This window comes from Miscanthus floridulus, chromosome 15 (assembly GCF_019320115.1).
Source record: "Miscanthus floridulus cultivar M001 chromosome 15, ASM1932011v1, whole genome shotgun sequence".
In the NCBI taxonomy this organism is placed as follows: Eukaryota; Viridiplantae; Streptophyta; class Magnoliopsida; order Poales; family Poaceae; genus Miscanthus; species Miscanthus floridulus.
Genome location: NC_089594.1, coordinates 76,003,703 through 76,021,794, shown reverse-complemented (window position 1 = coordinate 76,021,794; position 18,092 = coordinate 76,003,703). Strand labels below are relative to the sequence as shown.

Below are 18,092 nucleotides of genomic sequence, written 5' to 3'. Positions count from 1 at the left end.
TCCTTTGGCTAGGCTCACAAGGTTGCTATGTCAATGAAAATGTGCAAGAGTTATCCCTTGAGCCGGCCATGGGGCTATAAATAGAGCCCCCATCAAATAGAGCCGTTATACCCCTTTACTGGGCAAAACGCGTTCTGACCGGACGCTCCAGTCGTGTTGACCGGACGCTGGACCCCAGCGTCCGGTCGCTCGCAGACGACCACGTGTCCTGATTCCAACGGTCACTTGACCTGACCGGACGCTCCGGTATAAACTGACCGGACGCTGAAGCCCCAGCGTCCGGTCGTTTCCAGTAAGCTCCCGAGCATGACCGGACGCGTCCGGTCGAATGCGATCGGACGCAGCCAGCGTCCGGTCACATTCCAGCTACTGTGTCACCGTACGTCAGCGCGACCGGACGCAGCCTGCCAGCGTCCGGTGCATTCAGATCCAGCGTCCGGTCAGTTGACCGACGCTGGCATCTTTGCGACCAACTCGTTTTCACTTCTAACTTTTTCACCCTTGCTCAAATGAGCCAATCACCAAGAATTTTGCATCCGGCGCAATAGAAAATAGACATTTCATTTTTCCAAAAGCGCCGAATCCCGCCTCGCAAGCTCGGCGGGAGGGAGAGAGGGACCCAAACCCATCTCAACCCTGCAAAAACCTTGTGCACATGTGTTAGCATATTTTCACAAATGTTATCAAGGGTGTTAGCACTCCACTAGATCCTAAATGCATATGCAATAAGTTAGAGCATCTAGTGGCACTTTGATAACCGCATTCCGATACGAGTTTCACCCCTCTTAATAGTACGGCTATCAAACCTAAATGTGATCACACTCTCTAAGTGTCTTGATCACCAAAACAAAATAGCTCCTATGGTTTATACCTTTGCCTTGAGCTTTTTGTTTTTCTCTTTCTTCATTTTAAGTTTAAGCCCTTGATCATCGCCATGCCATCACCATTGTCATGCTATGATCTTCATTAGCTTCTTCTACTTGAAGTGTGCTACCTATGTCATGATCACTTGATAAACTAGGTTAGCACTTAGGGTTTCATCAATTCACCAAAACCAAACTAGAGCTTTTATACACCCATTCCGATGATTCATGAGCCATTTTTCTCACTACCTGTTGTTGCTACACTGATAGTGCAAGACACTGTGGTGCCAGCACCTGTTGTTATCCCGCCTGTGGCAACAATGAATGATGATGAGGAACCTGTTCTTCAGGATCCTGTAAAACCTATTGCCACAAATGAGAGAGAGCAACAACAGCCTCAAACAGAAGATGTGCTAAATGTGGAGGCCCCTAAAAAGTCTCAAAGAGTTAGAAAATCAGCTATTCCTACTGATTATGAAGTGTACAACACTGAGGAATCTCAAATAGAGGATGATCCCACCTCATTTGAAGAAGCCATGAGAAGTGATCATTCATCAAAGTGGCTTGAGGCCATAGAAGATGAAATAAAATCAATGAATGCCAATAAAGTTTAGGATTTAGAGATAATTCCTAAAGGAACCAAAACAGTAGACTGTAAATGGGTCTACAAGACAAAGTTTGACTCTCAGGGGAATATAGAGAGATATAAAGCCTGACTTGTGGCAAAAGGCTTTACGCAAAGAGAATGGATTAATTATAATAAGATCTTTTCTTCAGTCTCATGTAAGGATTCCTTCAGAATCATAATTGCATTAGTGGCATATTACGATCTAGAATTACATCAGATAGATGTGAAGACGGCATTTCTCAATGGAGACTTGGAGGAAAATGTTTACATGGCACAACCGAAAGGTTTTGTCATAGAAGGAAAAGAACGAATGGGATGCCACCTAAAGAAATCCATTTATGCATTGAAACAAGCTTTAAGACAGTGATACTTGAAGTTTGATCAGACAATAAAGAATTTTGGGTTTAAAGAGAATATTGAGGACAATTGTATCTATACAAAGTTTAAGAATGAGAAGTTTATCTTCCTTGTCCTGTATGTGGATGATATCTTACTTGCTAGTAGTGATGTCAGTCTACTACTGGAGACAAAGAAGTTTTTATCCTCAAAGTTTGATATGAAAGATCTTGGTAAAGCTTCGTTCGTTCTAGGGATCGAGATTCACCGAGATAGAAGTAAAGGGGTATTAGGACTGTCACAAAAGGCATACATTAAAAAGATCTTAAAGAAATTCAGTATACACAAATATAGTCCCTCACCTGCTCCTATAGTCAAGGGCGACATATATGGAGATTTTCAGTGCCCCAGGAACCAATATGAGATCGATCAAATGAAAGTGGTTCCATATGCTTCAGCTGTCGGAAGCTTGCAATATGCTTAAGTATGTACGCGCCCTGACTTGGCATTTGTTACCGGGTTACTTGGCAGATTCCAGAGCAATCCTGGAATAGAACACTAGAAATTGATAAAGAAAGTCTTGCGTTATTTGCAAGGAACGAAAGGCCTCATGATGACGTATAGAAGATCTAATTCACTCCATATAGTGAGGTATTTAGATTCAGATTATGCAGGAGATGATAAAAAATCCACGTCTGGATATGTATTCACTTTCGCAGGGGGAGCTATTTCATGGAAAAGCTCAAAGCAAACCGTCACTACATCGTCCACAATGTATGCCGAGTTTGTAGCGTGTTATGAGGCAACGTGACAGGTGAACTGGTTAAAGAAGTTCATACCCGGTTTGAAGGTGGTTGATGACATCTATAGACCGCTAAAGTTATACTGCGATAATAATCCGGCAGTACAGTATGCTCACAACAATAAGTTAAGTGGTGCTGCCAAACACATTGACATAAAGTATTATGTTGTGAAAGATAAAGTCCGGGATCAAGTCATAAGTCTTGAGCATATAAGTATAGTAAAGATGCTCGCGGACCCGCTTACAAAAGGCTTACCACCCAACGTGTTCAGAGAACATGTAGCCGACATAGGTTTAAGGGAAAGCCTATAATTCCTAGACAAAAGAAGGCCCAAAGATAAGTATCTATTTCAGAACAGAGTAGTGTGTTGTAGCTGTTAAATCTATCGGCAATAGACCGTGACGATGAAACGTGCTCTATGCGCTAATCTGTAATGAAATGAATAAAAGTAAAGAATATGAAAGTGAAAGATGGAAAGAGATCAAGGAGGAGATTGTTAGATTAATCTCTAACCTAACTGGACCCAACGGTTCAGTTGGGCCTTTGATTTGCGCCCTGATCGGGGGCGCCTAGCCCACCATGGCTGGAGGGCCACTGTCATCTTGCGCTATATAAAGAGGTAGGGACCGGCGACTCTAATCACGAAGTTGACCTGAGCCGACCTTCCCACCGACACTAAAACTCTAATCCGATCAAGAGGGGCGCAGCCAGTGACGGAAAACCACCAGCTGCGCCGCCCCGCTCCAACGACGACTACACCAACATCTTCCCCGACCATCACTACGCGTGCGCAGACTGCATCGACGAACCTGATAGAGATCACTAGATCTTCCACTCCTACGGTTTCAGGTTCGAACCCCTATCTCTCTATCTTAGGTTCGAACCCCTATCTCTCTATCTTAGGTTCGAACCCCTATCTCTCTATCTCTCTGTCTCCATCTCTTTGTCTAGATGTTCTGGGACTTGTTTGTATCAACCGGTTACAAGGTGGACTTGCGGCAACCGACGAGCTCCAGGGGCCAAAACCTGCTCCACCTCGCGGTGATGGGAGCTTGCGTCACGGGGTGGATGGGTGTCCGCAGGTACCTGGTGGAGGAGAAGGGGTTCGATGCCAACTCCACATCTACGGAAGGTAATTACCTGGCACCTCCCCGGAGAATGGCAGAATGCTACTGGGCCACTGAGGTGCTAGCTCCATCTCCAATTGCAGGAGAGACGCCCATCTTCGTCGCCACCGAGTCGAACCATGCCGGCGTCGTCCCTCTTCTGAACTACTTTCTCGGCCGCGGCGGCAATCCGGCTGCGCCCGACGCCAGGGGTTGCATGCCGCTGCACAATGCCGCCGAGCACGGTGCGTTAATTTCTCACTCTCCGATCCATCTTCCCAATTTCTTGGAATGAGTGAATTGGAGCAACTCGAAGTGGAGTACGGTGCGTTAATTTCCCACTCCCTATTTATATTTTTTTTGGCAAAAAGAAAAAAGAATTCTACCAACAGTTTAGTAAAACAACTCTTTAAAAGTAAGAACTTGATAAATTTCTAACTTTAAAAGTAAGAAATTGGTTAAAAATAGTTTGGGGTCTCCAGTACAAAATCGTTTAGTAAGCTAGTATAGAAAACCATTGGAGATGAAAATAAATCGAGGTTGCTACTTATTTTATTAACCGTTAACTCGCTAAATTTATTGGTTTAGCAAGTTAATTATAGGAAACACCTGGAGTTGCTCTTAGGTCGGTGTACTTATACAGAGGACATCACCTACATATTGTAACTTTCTTGTACCCTTTAGATAGAATATATGTGGTAAGTCAAGATCGACCTTTTAATTTGACCCTGATATGAGAGCAGTTACATTATATGCATGAATTACGGGCACGTACACTAGTTGATGCTAATAGATTCACTTTAACAAAAAATGTCAAAGGGAGTATATACAAACTGTCAGTAATGTTCTATGGAGGTGCTTAATTTGTGTTACATTTATAGTTTCTGCATGCATGCTCTGGTTTCAATTCTCTTCCATTTGTACCTCCGTCCTCCGATACAGGGCACAGCGAAGCTATACGACTGCTGCTGTCCAGGGGCATTCCCGTGGATCCTCTCAACTATCACGGGACGCCGCTGCACTTTGCTGCAGGAAAGGGCCATGCCCAGGCTCTCAAGGTCCTGCTAGAGCATGGTGCTGATGTAAGCAATTAGAAAGACTCCAGCTAAAAATCCAGTGTCCTTATGATGTTTTTTTTAAGCAGCATTGATCTGGATGTATTGTAACTGCTATTCACCTTCCTTTGCAGCCCAATAGAGTTGTCAATCATGTGTCTTCACCACTCCTGATGGCATGCTTTGAGGCCAAATTGGAATGCGTTAAGCTACTGGTTAAGGTCCACTTAATCACTTAATTCACTTAAAGCTTGTTCATGGCATGCTCATGTTTGTACTTACATGTTCACTGAAGCTACTTTATTCTGCAATTCTGCAGGCTGGTGCTAACGTGAACTTCCAACGTTCACCTGGGCCAACTATGTTATTAGCTGCAGTTAGCGTTGGCTCAACGGACATTGTCAACTTCTTGCTAAGGGCTGGAGCTGACCCTAATGTTCATGATGGGGTATTGTATTAATAACTCTTTTCTTTATTTGTCTCGGGTGTTTATTTGCTTTCGTGGTTTGTAATCTAATTCTGATGTGCACTATCTCATAACGCTTTTCATATCTGATGGTTGAGCTAGTTCACACAAAAATCATTCATTCTGCTTACATATTCAGAACTCTTGTCTAGGCACATTTATATAGTTTCCAGCACTTGATCACTAACTGGGTTTTAAATTTGAGCAATTCTACTAGTTTTCCTTCAAGTTCTGTTGTTGATGTCACTAGTGCAAAGATTCTTTTAAGAGGATACCCTTCTCAGCTTTCATGCCGGACTGTATCCCTCTTCAATCTTTGCAATTGTAATGCAGTGTGGGAAAGTCCCAATCATGCTAGCAGCTTCTCATAAGCGACGTGAGATTGTTGAAATTCTGCTTCCTCGGACAAATCCCATTCCTTCCATGCCAGACTGGAGCGTTGGTGGGATTATTATTGCGACCGTGAAAACTCTACCCCCGGTAGGTTAGCACACTTTTCCAAAGATTATTACCGTCGGAACTCTTTGTAACACGTGTCATGCATGGAACTGAACATGTGCAACCTTTTTTAGGGGTTGGCTGAAGAACCAATTGCTAATGTCAAGTCAGAAGGAAAGGAAGCGTTTGCAAATGGGGACTACAGCTATGCAATCCACTGTTATTTGCGGGTTTGTCTTTGAAGCATAACATATGATGTGCTTGTTGGGGTTATCCAAAATGTTGTGCGATAGATATTTAGTTTGGAATATTGTATTGCTAAGGAGACATCCATTTTGAGATTGCAGAGCAGTATGAAACTGATGATGATGGAACCAGCTGCTGAATAAATTTACTGTATGTAGTTCATTCAAACGAACCATGAGATAATTAACCAAGTTCTTCTCACATGTTGTTTCACGCAGGCAAGCGCCATTGACCCGCATGACGCCACCATACTGGCTAACCAGAGCCTATGCTGGGTCTCAGCTTGCTACAGGTACATACATATGGCTCTCACGTTACATTTAGTAAAGCCTTGCAATTAACATCTGATCTCTCCATCTGTAATGATGTCACCATGTTGGCTATAATCTCGATTTGCAGAAGTACAAAGATGCGGCTGATGCGTTCGTGGAAGCGCTGAAACTTGACCCAGGGAATGATGAGATTGAGAACGCGTTAAGGTATTAGCGCAATCTGTCGCTGTATATATATATAATTTCAGTGGTTACCAGAATGTGAGTCTGTCAATCGTCATCCATGCGTGCATGGGGTCTATTCTTTTTTGCGAACACATTGGGGCATTGACATCTGAACCGCAGCTCTTGCATACTGCATATGTGTTGTGTGGACGGTACTGATCTTACTAGGCTTTTGATTCTTGTAACCTGCAGAGAGGCCATGCATCGAGATGGAGGCGATGCAGGAGAGAACCCTTGAGCATTCATAATCCTCGGATCTTCAGCACTGTATGGGGGGCTGATCGATGTGCCAAATGAAGTTGCCAAAATGTGCTGTGGCGCGACAAAGACTAGCTAGTTTTATTTGCTCCGATCCTTGAACTCAGACCATTCTGTGCTGTGGTTCCAGGCCCGTAAGCTTATCAGGCAGGAGCGAAGCATATGTTGATACAAGAAGAGACGATATGGACTCGGCGTTGGCGGTTTTGTTAATGCTCGTGATTTCGTTGAAATCTTACCGCTTGCAAGTTTTTGTCTATCCATCATATCCAACTGTCCAAAGCTTTAGTTCTGATGTGGTCTTTTAATTTGTTGGCAGGGGCGGAGCCAGCCCTGTTCATTGCTGTCATTTCCTGAGATTTTCATTGCAAATTGATGCTCATACGTGAACTTAAGCCATGACGTAGTACTTATGATATCAGTGGAATTTTGGCTGGATCCGCTACTGTTTGTTGGCGTAAGCAATTTCTAGAGAGTATGTATATACGCACATTGAGGTAGTCCTTTTTATTTTCGTTTCCCCTTTGAGAACAGCAGGAATGTAGATATGTACTCCTAATGCATAGGATGTGAGGATTTTGTTCTTGTGAATGTTCGGAGTTCAGCAGCTCATCATTTGCCGACGAGCTCTGCATGTCGCCGGCTGGGCCGTATTTGACGTACCTGTTCGGTCGAGCACGGCCTGTCCGTGTAGACGTGGCGGACGGCCCACTATTATTTGCATTTCTATTTTATGTTTTCTTGCTCAATCCCGTCAATTAAAAAAAAACAAAATTACGTTGAGCTTATTAAGACCGTAATGAGGAGTTGAGGACACGGACTGAGCTTATTAAGAAGGGCCCTCACTGTTACAGCGCACACCGGTTCTAGCAGAAGAGGAGCTCCAGCACTCGCTGTTTCACGTGCTGGGCTTCCCGCCAAGGTCCCAGATACATGCTCGCGGCCCATATACCTCACGGCCTATCGGTTTCCCACCTGGCCGCTAGGCCTTTCACGCATGTTAACCATCTGACATTCTGGTGATTCTAGTTGCTCTTCTTAACACAAAAAAAAATATTCATGGTTCTAAATAGCCCGCTATAATCTCACTACAGCTTTTTCATCAGGTTTATCGCTACCATAGTGTCAAAAAATTTCAATGTGGTCTCTAACGATGTTTTAGTTCCGCTAAATATAACTATTTAGCTGAACTACAAAGTATCTTTAGTGCGATTAATCTAGATCGAATATGCATCATTTATTATGTGTGACTATAATCTCTCTCTCTCTCTTGCCTTTTTATTTAATTAATAAAACAAGTAATGAATGGTTAGTGAATATGGATGTTGATGGTAGCCATGCATGAGGATGTTGGTCGATTCAAATGAATTCTAAGTAATGGATATGGAGAAATGGTCTCCTAGAACTCGGTACACGTATCTAGTGGCCCTGTTCTACAGCACTACTTCAGCAGTACTTTTCAGCGAACGAACAGTATTTTCGTCTCACAGCAAATCAGCACAAAGCCAAATTTCAGCGAAACGAACAGGGCGAGTATTTATATATGTTCATAAAAATCTCCTTTGGTTACATGTTTGTGTATAATTTTTTTTTGAGGAAACTAGAGGGGTAGGATATTGCCATATGGCTTTGCTCGCTATTTATTACTTTGCGCTAATGTCCTAGTACTGATACTAATACTACTCTCCACCTATTCTAAATTATAAGACGTTTTGGTTTCTCTAAATACATTATTTTTACTATTCACTTAAATATACGTGATACATAATAAAAAAATATATCTAGAAAAGCCAAAGAGTCTCGTAATTTAGTACGGGAGGGAGTACATTTGCATGTTTGACCATTTGGCGTGCATGCCACCAGCAGGCGCAACCTGAAATTCTAAAAAGTTCACCCCACCCCCACCCCGCATTTTCGAACGAGATTATGCTCGCTCACATGGATGGAGCAGAACAGAGGAATGAAAGAAACCTATCGTATCCTATGTGCGTGCAGCGTGCTACGTTGTTCGAAAGACGTACAGTTGGGTTGGCTGGTTCGTATCGTTGCTGGTTCGTGAAAAAATACTGCTGACTGGTTTGTGTGAGAGAAAAATAATGTTCTGGCTAAAAATTTACGATCATTTACGACAAGCCACACCCAAACGAACAGGCCGGTAAGAGTTTCCTGGTATTCTCTTGTGTGGGTTTGAGGCTGCTTGAACATCAGCCGAAACGAGCAGAGACAGACGCAGGAAACAAGGGCAGCAATGGATGGATGAGATGGGAGGCCATGGTGGCATTGGGAGCAGAGCATGCATGCCCGTAATAAACATGGGCGCCCCACCCGGTCACCCGCCCCCCAGTGCAGGTAAAAGCGGCAAGCCGTTGGAGGCGACAACCGCACGGCAGGTCGGCGGGCAACCCCACCACCGCCATCAACACCACGCCGGACGACCGGACTCCGGCAGTCCGGGCGATGGGCGAGCAACCACGATCCACGACGACAGAGGGTCCGATCCTGTGCCGTGCTGGGCAGAGGGTCGGCAGCAGGGTCGGAGTCGGAGGCCGTGCGTCGCGGCGGGCCGGCACCTCACGTGCCGCTTTTATTCCGTGCAAACCGCGTCTCTGGCTGCTGCCCCCTACCGCTACCAGCCATGCATAATGCATAGCATACCCGTTCCGTGCAAAACCTTTTTTTTAATCTCAGAACATGTTCATAACAAATACATCATGAGATATAATTTTGGTAATGATTTGTAGAAACTTAGTCGAGCTTTTGAAAGTTTAGCTTCATGGTATGCGGTTATTTCGAGACGGAGGGAGTACATATGTGTAGTGTGTAGCTGCTTGTCAACGTGTACATGTGACGGGTTCTACGGCGCCATTATCTGTCCTAGGATTGCAGGCGGGGCGGGTTGTTAGCGTAGCCCGCCCGCTCGCCCCGCAAAATTTATCTTCGTGGCTATTGTGGCTCAGTTGCAATTTCTTTGTGGTCAACGTCTTTCAACCCGCCGAGCCCGTTAGACAATTGAGAAAACTGTTAGAACCCGCATCTCCCGAACCCTACCGCTAGTGTCGTCACGATAGTCTGGCATCGGGCGGAGTCACTACAGCTGTTCCTCCACGACGACGAACACCAGCGGCCCACAGCTCTAGGCCGTCGTCGTCGTCGCAACTGCCACGCGCGCCTCATCCTCGAGGTCCCCGATGACGAGGCCGACGAGGAATCTGACGACGACACCAGCGACGAGTTGCCCTTGTGGCCGATGAGCCGCTTCCACAAGGCCTGCATCGACGTACGTATCGTATGTATATATGCGCCTGCACGTACGTATTTTTTAGTGAAGAGATCGATTTGTCATTTGAGAGCTATAGCTAGCAAGCTAACTGCGTATGCATGGATCGATGGGTGCCTTCGTGTCGACGGTGCTCGCCACGCTCCATGACGACGCCGACAAGGTCAACTGGTTCGTCGTTGTGCCGGTCATGTGCCCGTTATTATGATCTTGTTCCTGTACCTCGCAACTTTCTTTCACTTGTTGGCCACCAGATATTTGAGGGATGATGTGTGTGCGGCAGGCCCTGCGGGTTTTGCAGCTAAGTATATTATGTCCGCGGAAGGCTTGCTCCACAAAGTTGATAGCTTGGTGTCTGGCCGCAAACCCGCCAATAAACTTTGTGGCAAGCGATGCGGGTTAGCGGTCGGCCGCGAACCAACCCGCCTGCAAGCTTAATCTGTCCATGTACATGTGGCAGGTTCCGATAGTTGGCCATCTGTCCTTTGTGTTAGCGGCTATTGGTTCCTAATCCTGGTGAACTATTTAGGTTTTTTTTTCTTTCCAAATGGACTGGCATCGATAGTGCATGTTTCTTTTGATAGTGTTTGGGTTTTTAGGTTGGGAGTGTCTTTCTCAAAAGACACGCGGTTTGAACTTGCTTGTGCCATCTTTTTACATATCAAAGCATTACAACATTACAGAGGGTAAGATTTGTGTGTAACCGCGCACAAACCAACTTGGTGGAATCTATCGGTTTTATCTGTATTTAATGGGTTGCTAAGTATTCCTAGCGACATGTCAATGTGTTTTAAGACGAGGGTAGAGAAGAAGTTTCATATAGATGAATCTCTTGGCTCAGTTTCAAACTCTAGATAAGTCATACAATTAAATTATATGAAACAATAGAACGAAACTATATAAGTTATTGAAGATGATTGTTTCATCCATGTTCCATATTGCATTCTGTTCAATTAGCATGACATTTCCGAAGACAATGCTAAAATTCCCCACTAAGAGCAGGTGAAGGACATAGATAACCACTTGGCTTCCTTTAGAGCATGGAAATCTTTTTGTTTCCTTCGTTTTTTTCTATGAAAATAAACCAATTTTTGTAAATCTCTTGATTCATATGAAATTCCAATTCCAAATTAAGAGGACCCTTGTTGTCTTTCTCCCTTCTTTAGCACCCCTGTGCTGATGGTATTTATGACTAGGGTGGTGTTTAAATCCAGAGAGTAAACTTTAGGGATGTCATATTGGGATGTCACGTGAGAGTGTTCGGATAGTAATAATAAAACAAATTATAGAAGTCATTAGTAATTCGCGAGATGAATTTATTAAACCTAATTAATCTATCATTAGCACATATTTATTGTAGCACCACATTATCAAATTATGGACTAATTAGGCTTAAAAAATTCGTCTCGTAAGTTAGTCGCAATCTATGTAATTAGTTATTTTTTAGTCTATATTTAATACTCCATGCATGTATCCAAACATCCGATATGATAGGGAGGTAGGGCCTGTTCGCTTGAACTTATCAGCTGGCTTATCAGCTAGAATCTATAGTATTTTTCTCTCACAACAAATTAGCTTCAGCTGGCTTATTAGCCGACTTTAATACCAGCCGAACGAGGCCAAACAAGGCCAGGTTGCTCACTCCACTCCCACTAGCTAAAGAACAACCAGATGCGTTCAGAGTCCAAAATTCGACCGAGGCCTTGTTTAGATCACCTCCAAATTCTAAGTTTTCTCTCTCTCCATCACATCAATTTTTAGACGCATGCATGGAGCATTAAATGTAGATAAAAAAAATAACTAATTGCACAGTTTGGTTGTAAATCACGAGACGAATCTTTTAAGCCTAGTTAGTCCATGATCGGACAAAGTTTGTCAAATACAAACGAAACGTGCTACAGTGTCCAGATTATAAAAAATTTGCAATCTAAACGAGGCCCGAGGGGAGAGGGAGTGAGAGGGACCGTGATGATGACAAACGGCAGCCTTTGACAGAGTAAATTAAAAAGAAAGCATAGCCTAATTGAGTAGAGTCTGCATGATTAAAGGCTTAACCACTACTATTGTCTCTCGCTCGCTTTTCGTTAAACTAATAATAAACGTAGGAGTAGGATGCGTGAGAAGATGCCGTTGATTGCTCGTCCATGATCTCCCACAGATCCTTGTTGCTATTAATCAACGAGGCCGGGCCGGTCCCTGATGGCCTCACATGGCCACTAGCACGTTTGGGTCCCTTTCCCTCTCACACACACAGTCAGTCACCCGTGCTGGATCGCATCCACGACGACGAGCCTGGTAGGAAGATGCCATTTTCGTCTATTTATATATATATATATATATATATATATATATATATATATATATATATATATATATATATATATATATATATATATATATATATATATATATATATATATATATATATACACACACATATATATATATATATAAATATACTCGTATCATATATTTCCTTCATTTGTCCACTAACGGCATTATTTGTTATTATATTTATGATCATCATGGGGGCCTCTGGGGATCGGAGAGCTCACACATGGCTTGATATTCTCTCTTTGGCTCCATCGCTGCTGCACCTCCCTTTTGTGGTCAAACTTGTATTAGACTATTGAGGCCTACGTGCTAACAAAACGATAGATTATGGTTAACTACTAGATTAAGGCTTTGTGGTTTTCAAATGGGTTTGATTTCGCTTTGTTTAGGGTCGCAACATCTAGCTCCTATTTATGTTTGAAATTTGGATGCTTGTCCACAACCCAATAGCACGTGCAGAGCCACGCCTTGTTAGATTCAGGGTGGGGGGGTGGGGGGATGGGGGGATGTATTCATGGCCGAGACTAGAAAAAAATAACATCTCTTGCGTAGATTCAAACTTGTTTGAGCACCCCGTGTGCTAAGTCGACGTAATTTTAACACGTCAGGTTAATTATGTAGTGGACAGAGGGTGCTGCCGACCACCATATATGGCACGAACCGCTCTATTATTAAGTGAAATCTAGAGTGTGGTTCCATCTATCCTTACGCCTTTATACACAATAGAGGAAAACATCCAATGTACATGAGTTGGTGATGACGACGTCAATATGCTGTGACATTGACGATGCCGCTTGCTTCACTAGTCGAGGGGTGAGGCGCCTAACTCACCCAAACTTCTTTCGCTGACTCGCTATATCTATACTTTATTTCAAGCTCGATGGCTTTGTGACCTTTATGTCTCTGTCTTCTCCCTTCAGTCGATCACGCTACAATATATTATGTATGGATACTATTAGTCGTATTACTTTATTTGTTTTCATGGTCACGGTTGATATACGAATCCGACAATCGGTCAACTTAATAATATAGATACAACGGTAACACAGAAATACACTTTACTTGTTAAGTCGTTCTACCAAATGTTCTCATTTCACATCAAACAATAGAAACCTGTTGTACACACATTTAGGTAATGGGAACAAATGAATAATGCAAAACCCATTTAAAAGGAGCATAGTACACCATTACCGGAAAAGCTAACTATTATCTCATTGCTAAACTTAGAAATAGTACAAATTCAACAAGTTTACATATATACGTATGACTCATTGCACAGAAGTTTACATAAATGTGAAAATACTATTGTACAGTATTGATTAACAATAGTAGTATGGAAGTAAAATAGAGCATTTTAAGGTAATCCAAACTATAGTGTGAACCGTCCACTATAAGGTTATCCAAGTTTTGGCATCTCTATCGCAAAAAGAGGTGTTGGTACTATAGCCACTCATTACTTCGTGAGCTATTAGACCCAAAATCAATTATTGCATAAGAATCAAACACTGCGATAAGTTTTAGTTGGCACAGGCTGTTTTAGGGACTGCGGTCAATAATAAGGCATGGATGATTTGATTTGCTCCATGAAATTAATATTCCTACTGGCCATTTATTTTTCTTAAAAGTTCAATATCAAAATGCATATAACAATGGAAATGAGAACTAATAAACCAGGACGAAATTCTGATAATCTTTTGATCGTGGAGATAGTATATGCAATATGCATGCCTGTTTTTTTAAGACTATCATGGCAAATTCGAACTTGTTTAGATATTTGAATTATGATGCATGGACTGGATATTTGAGTTTGCAGCACAGATATTTTCCTCCAACCACAACATTTTCATTTAGCATGTTATAAAAACACATTTTCTTTTAGCATCTTTAATCTCGTGTAAGTAGCATTTTGGCATTTCTAATCTAAGAAATGTACGTAGGACCAGATCGATGGGGTGTACGCTTGCTTGTTTTTGGTAGGCGAACTCCTGTGTCACTACAGTACTACTACATCCATACTATTTTTTTTTTGACAAGAGCATACATGCAAGTAATTCCCCTGTACTAGTTCCCATAGAACAATAAGCAGGTTTCTACACACGATTTATATCAGGAAAAATACCGTGAACAGTAGTGCAAAAGATTCCAAAAATAATAATTTAAATGCATAACAAATACAGAAGGATTGTGCTCGTGCATAAATAGATTCTAGGGCTATACCCAGAAGAGAGGCTTAAAAAAAAAGAAAAAAAAGATACGATTACTTACACAAGGACTAATATCACCAGGCCACCAGCCTGAATTCCAGAAGACTGCACAAGGAACAAGAAACAAAGACTCAAAGAGAGGGGGGGTGGAGTACAACAAATTCTTCCAAAATTTAAATGCCAACAGTATACCTGACGACCATCCTGAAACAAAAAAAGAGTTTGGAAAAAAAAAACCAAAAGACCCTTGACCAGGCACAAGATGAAAAGGACCCAATTTGCTAAACGCGTGTTTAGTTGCCCAAATTTTGAAATTTGGGCTACCGTAATATTTTTGTTTTTATTTGACAAATAGTGTTCAATCGTGGACTAATTAAGCTCAAAACGTTCGTCTCGCAATTTCCAACCAAACTGTGCAATTAGTTTTTTTCGTCTACATTTAATACTCTATGCATGTATCAAAAGATTCAATGTGATGAGTACTGTAGCACTTTTTTGAAATTTAGGATGGAAACTAAACACGCTAGGCTCAGCAATCATGGCCACTGTGTCTTGCCGTGCAGGCCGAAAATAAATCAATTATTTCATCCTGTCCTGTCTCCCACCTGCTTTTGCTCAAACTGTTTCCCACATGCAACATTATTAAAAAAATTCAAATATATATATTCCACCTCCTTCTCCATATATACATACACTAACAATAGCACCCTTTTCAGTTGTGATATAAAAAAGAAAAACCAATAAAATAATGCCCCCTTGCGGGTAAGCTGTCTCCCCTCTGGTGTGGTTTGTGGTGCTCCATCATTTTCGGGCTATTTAAGGCACCCATTCCCCTCCATTCCCTTCCTTCCTCCTCATCCAGCACAGGGAGCTCCACTCAAAGCTTGAGCTTTATTTTTTCTTGTTTTGTTTTATTTTCTTGGTAGGAGTAACAATAGTTCCTGGCTGCCATCTTCCTCTCTATCCTATAGGAGGAGAGGAGAGAAATCCAGAGGCAAAGCTTCAGGTAAACATGGCACCCTCTCCCTCTCCCTGTGTTCCATCCCTTCTGAATAGCTGAGATCTGTTCTTGTTTGTTCTTGCACCAGTTCATCTTAGCTAGCAACATGCCTGTGCCTTGCTGCAAATCTCTGAAGGATTTGATTTTTTTTGTAAGGCCAGTGGTCACAGATCTTCCCAACACTAGTCTCATGTGTAAATAACATGCTTTCTTGCACAAATCTGTTTGAAGATTCATCTATTACGAGGGGGAAAAATCCTTCATCAAGCTTCACCTCACCATATACTCATGAATTTTTTTCCTTGTCCTGTTTTCGCCCCTTCAAGCTTAGATCTGCATACCTGTCGATGAAATATCTCATCTTTTTCTTCGTGGCCAAGTGAACTCATGTAGCTGACTATTTCTTGCCATGTGTTTGTTCTTGCAGGGTTTGTATAAATTCTAGATCTAATCGACTAACCAGAAAAACCAAAAAGAAAGCGAGAAAGCATGAGTCACTTCGCCGCCGCCATGAAGAGCCCCCTTGCCGTCGCCGCGCCCGCCGCCACCGGCGACGCCAAGAGCCCGCTCTTCTGCCCCAAGCCGCGGCGCCCCGTGGCGCCTCTCCGGTGCCACCAGAGCGGCGGGTTCTCCGACGCCGGCATGGATCTGCTCGACCTCCTCCTCTCAAAGGTGGGATCTTTTTGCCTCCTCGCTCGGTCGCTCCCGGATTTCCCTCTGTGTTTTTCTAGTAAAGCATACAAGGAGCTGACGTTTTCCTGTCCGAACGTTCTTCGGCAGGGAGAGGAGAGCGGTCTGTCGGCGGCGTCCCAGCAGCCGCCGCTGTTCTGCGGCTCGCCACCGCGTCGAGCGTCGAATCCGGTGGTCCACGACAGCCGGTTCGGCATGGACTGCCCGCCCGTGCCCATGCCGATGCCGGGGCTCCCGGTGGTGGCCGCCGCCCCGGTGGCCGTCCAGCGGCCGACCCCGCGCCCGTCGGTGGCGGCGCCGTCCATGTCGCCGCGCGGCGCGGCCGGGTGCGCCCGCGCCCGGTTCGCGTTCCAGCCCGCCGCGGTCCGCGTCGAGGGTTTTGACTGCCTCGACCGCAGCCGCGGCGGCCGCGGCCATGGCATCACCGCCATGGCCTAGATGCACATACAACACTCCAAGTAACCCTGAGAACCCTCCTCCCCCCTCCATCCCATCCATGGTGCAAAAGAGCCACCCTTCGCTGCAACCACAAGCACTTGGTTGGAGGAGAGGGGAGGGGAGAAATTGAGAGGATCAATTTGTCCTAAATTTTAACCCACCTAAAAACTACTACTTTTATATAAATCCGTCCCATCCATCTGCCCACCCACCCAACCAATCCATCCCACAAGGCCACAATCATAATGAGTTTAGGTAATTTTACCACATATCTTTTTTTTTATGTAAATAAAGTTTCTGGTTCAGGTTCGTCATGTAAATTAGGGAGCACTATTAGCTGGGGAAGGGAATGAAATTGGGTACAAATTAGAGGGAGGAGCAGGGACAAAAAAGAAGAATGCCCCTCTTGGATTAATCAAGATTTCCTCATCTGTCCCTGCCCCTTCTCTCTTGGAGGAGGATTGGTTTAGTCACTGGATTGGGTGGGAGGGAGGTTGGGATTAGTTAGGTAATCTGTCGTAGTTCATCAATCAATGATGCTTTCTTTCTTTTTGGTTTTTGATGATGGAAATTGTTTTTGTCCGTCCGTCCATGCAACCAAGAAATTTCTTCGGGCCATGGAGAATCTGTACAAAAGAGTGGCTACCTACAAGAGGAGAGAGTTGATTGTCTGAGAGCAGCAGCAGCAGCAGAAGCTAGGTTTAAATCAGTCAGTGGATGAGCTGAGAGAGACACTCACATGCTGAGAGGGTATTATTTGTGATATTTTCTTTTCTTTTTCCTGATTTTGTATATTGTAATATCCTGCTGGATTTCCAATGAATCAACCTGTATAATAGTTATTATTATGAATGGTTATCCCCACCTGCACCAGCAGCACCACCCTGGAATTCAGACTTCTCTGTCCTTGTGCCGTGCCTGTGCTGCTGATGTGATTTCTCTTAATGGTGGTTGAATGGTCCCATGTCAGTCATCAGTCGTCGAGAAGAGCCACCACCACATGGTTTCCATGTGCCGAAGCAACACGGAGGCGATAATGACGGTGACGTGTCAGTGGCCCCTGCTAACAGATACTACAATAATCAGTAGCCGCTTGTTTGCTTTCCTTTCGCGAGTCAGGTCCGCAGCTGAGCTGCTGACTCATGGATTAGCATGACAAAAAAAAACACTCTCGCTGGATGTCATTGTCACCCTCTTAAATTAAATCTCTCGCCCCTGGTGTCGCTGTCCAGTGAGATTTTGGTTGGGGCTCACTGATTTGGGCCTGGATGAGCTGAGAAGCTCATCTGCTGAGCGCGTTTAGGTCGGAAAAGTTTGCACCAGAAAACTTTGTATAGTGCACAAAGTTTGCACCAGAAAACTTTGTATAGTGCACGATTATCTACTGTAGCATTTTGTTTGTATTTGTGAATTATTGTTCAAACATTGACTAATTAGGCTTAAAATATTCGTC

At 43.7% G+C, this 18,092-nt stretch overlaps 2 protein-coding genes across 2 annotated transcripts; both read left to right on the top strand.

The window, feature by feature from the left end:
• The first annotated feature begins 3,625 nt into the window (after positions 1–3,625).
• Positions 3,626–7,078, top strand: LOC136509161 (uncharacterized). The gene is made up of 10 exons (XM_066503993.1): positions 3,626–3,762; positions 3,841–3,981; positions 4,679–4,818; positions 4,926–5,012; positions 5,111–5,239; positions 5,591–5,737; positions 5,830–5,925; positions 6,160–6,233; positions 6,341–6,420; positions 6,631–7,078. The coding sequence occupies exons 1-9, from the start codon at positions 3,675–3,677 to the stop codon at positions 6,378–6,380; spliced, it is 942 nt and encodes a 313-aa protein (XP_066360090.1). The 5' UTR covers positions 3,626–3,674; the 3' UTR covers positions 6,381–6,420; positions 6,631–7,078.
• An 8,272-nt stretch (positions 7,079–15,350) lies between these two features.
• On the top strand, positions 15,351–17,509 carry LOC136509162 (uncharacterized). Its single transcript, XM_066503994.1, has 3 exons — positions 15,351–15,517; positions 15,939–16,183; positions 16,292–17,509. The coding sequence occupies exons 2-3, from the start codon at positions 16,001–16,003 to the stop codon at positions 16,637–16,639; spliced, it is 531 nt and encodes a 176-aa protein (XP_066360091.1). The 5' UTR covers positions 15,351–15,517; positions 15,939–16,000; the 3' UTR covers positions 16,640–17,509.
• The last annotated feature ends 583 nt before the right edge of the window (positions 17,510–18,092 follow it).

What these genes read in the sequence shown, in the direction of transcription:
- LOC136509161 (XM_066503993.1), top strand. Translation starts at nt 3,675, where the DNA reads ATGGGAGCTTGCGTCACGGGGTGGATGGGTGTCCGCAGGTACCTGGTG. An exon ending in ACCCTAATGTTCATGATGGG is followed by an intron (nt 5,240 to 5,590) that starts GTATTGTATTAA and finishes ATTGTAATGCAG; the next exon opens with TGTGGGAAAGTCCCAATCAT. An exon ending in CAATCCACTGTTATTTGCGG is followed by an intron (nt 5,926 to 6,159) that starts GTTTGTCTTTGA and finishes TGTTTCACGCAG; the next exon opens with GCAAGCGCCATTGACCCGCA.
- LOC136509162 (XM_066503994.1), top strand. Translation starts at nt 16,001, where the DNA reads ATGAGTCACTTCGCCGCCGCCATGAAGAGCCCCCTTGCCGTCGCCGCG. An exon ending in TCGACCTCCTCCTCTCAAAG is followed by an intron (nt 16,184 to 16,291) that starts GTGGGATCTTTT and finishes GTTCTTCGGCAG; the next exon opens with GGAGAGGAGAGCGGTCTGTC.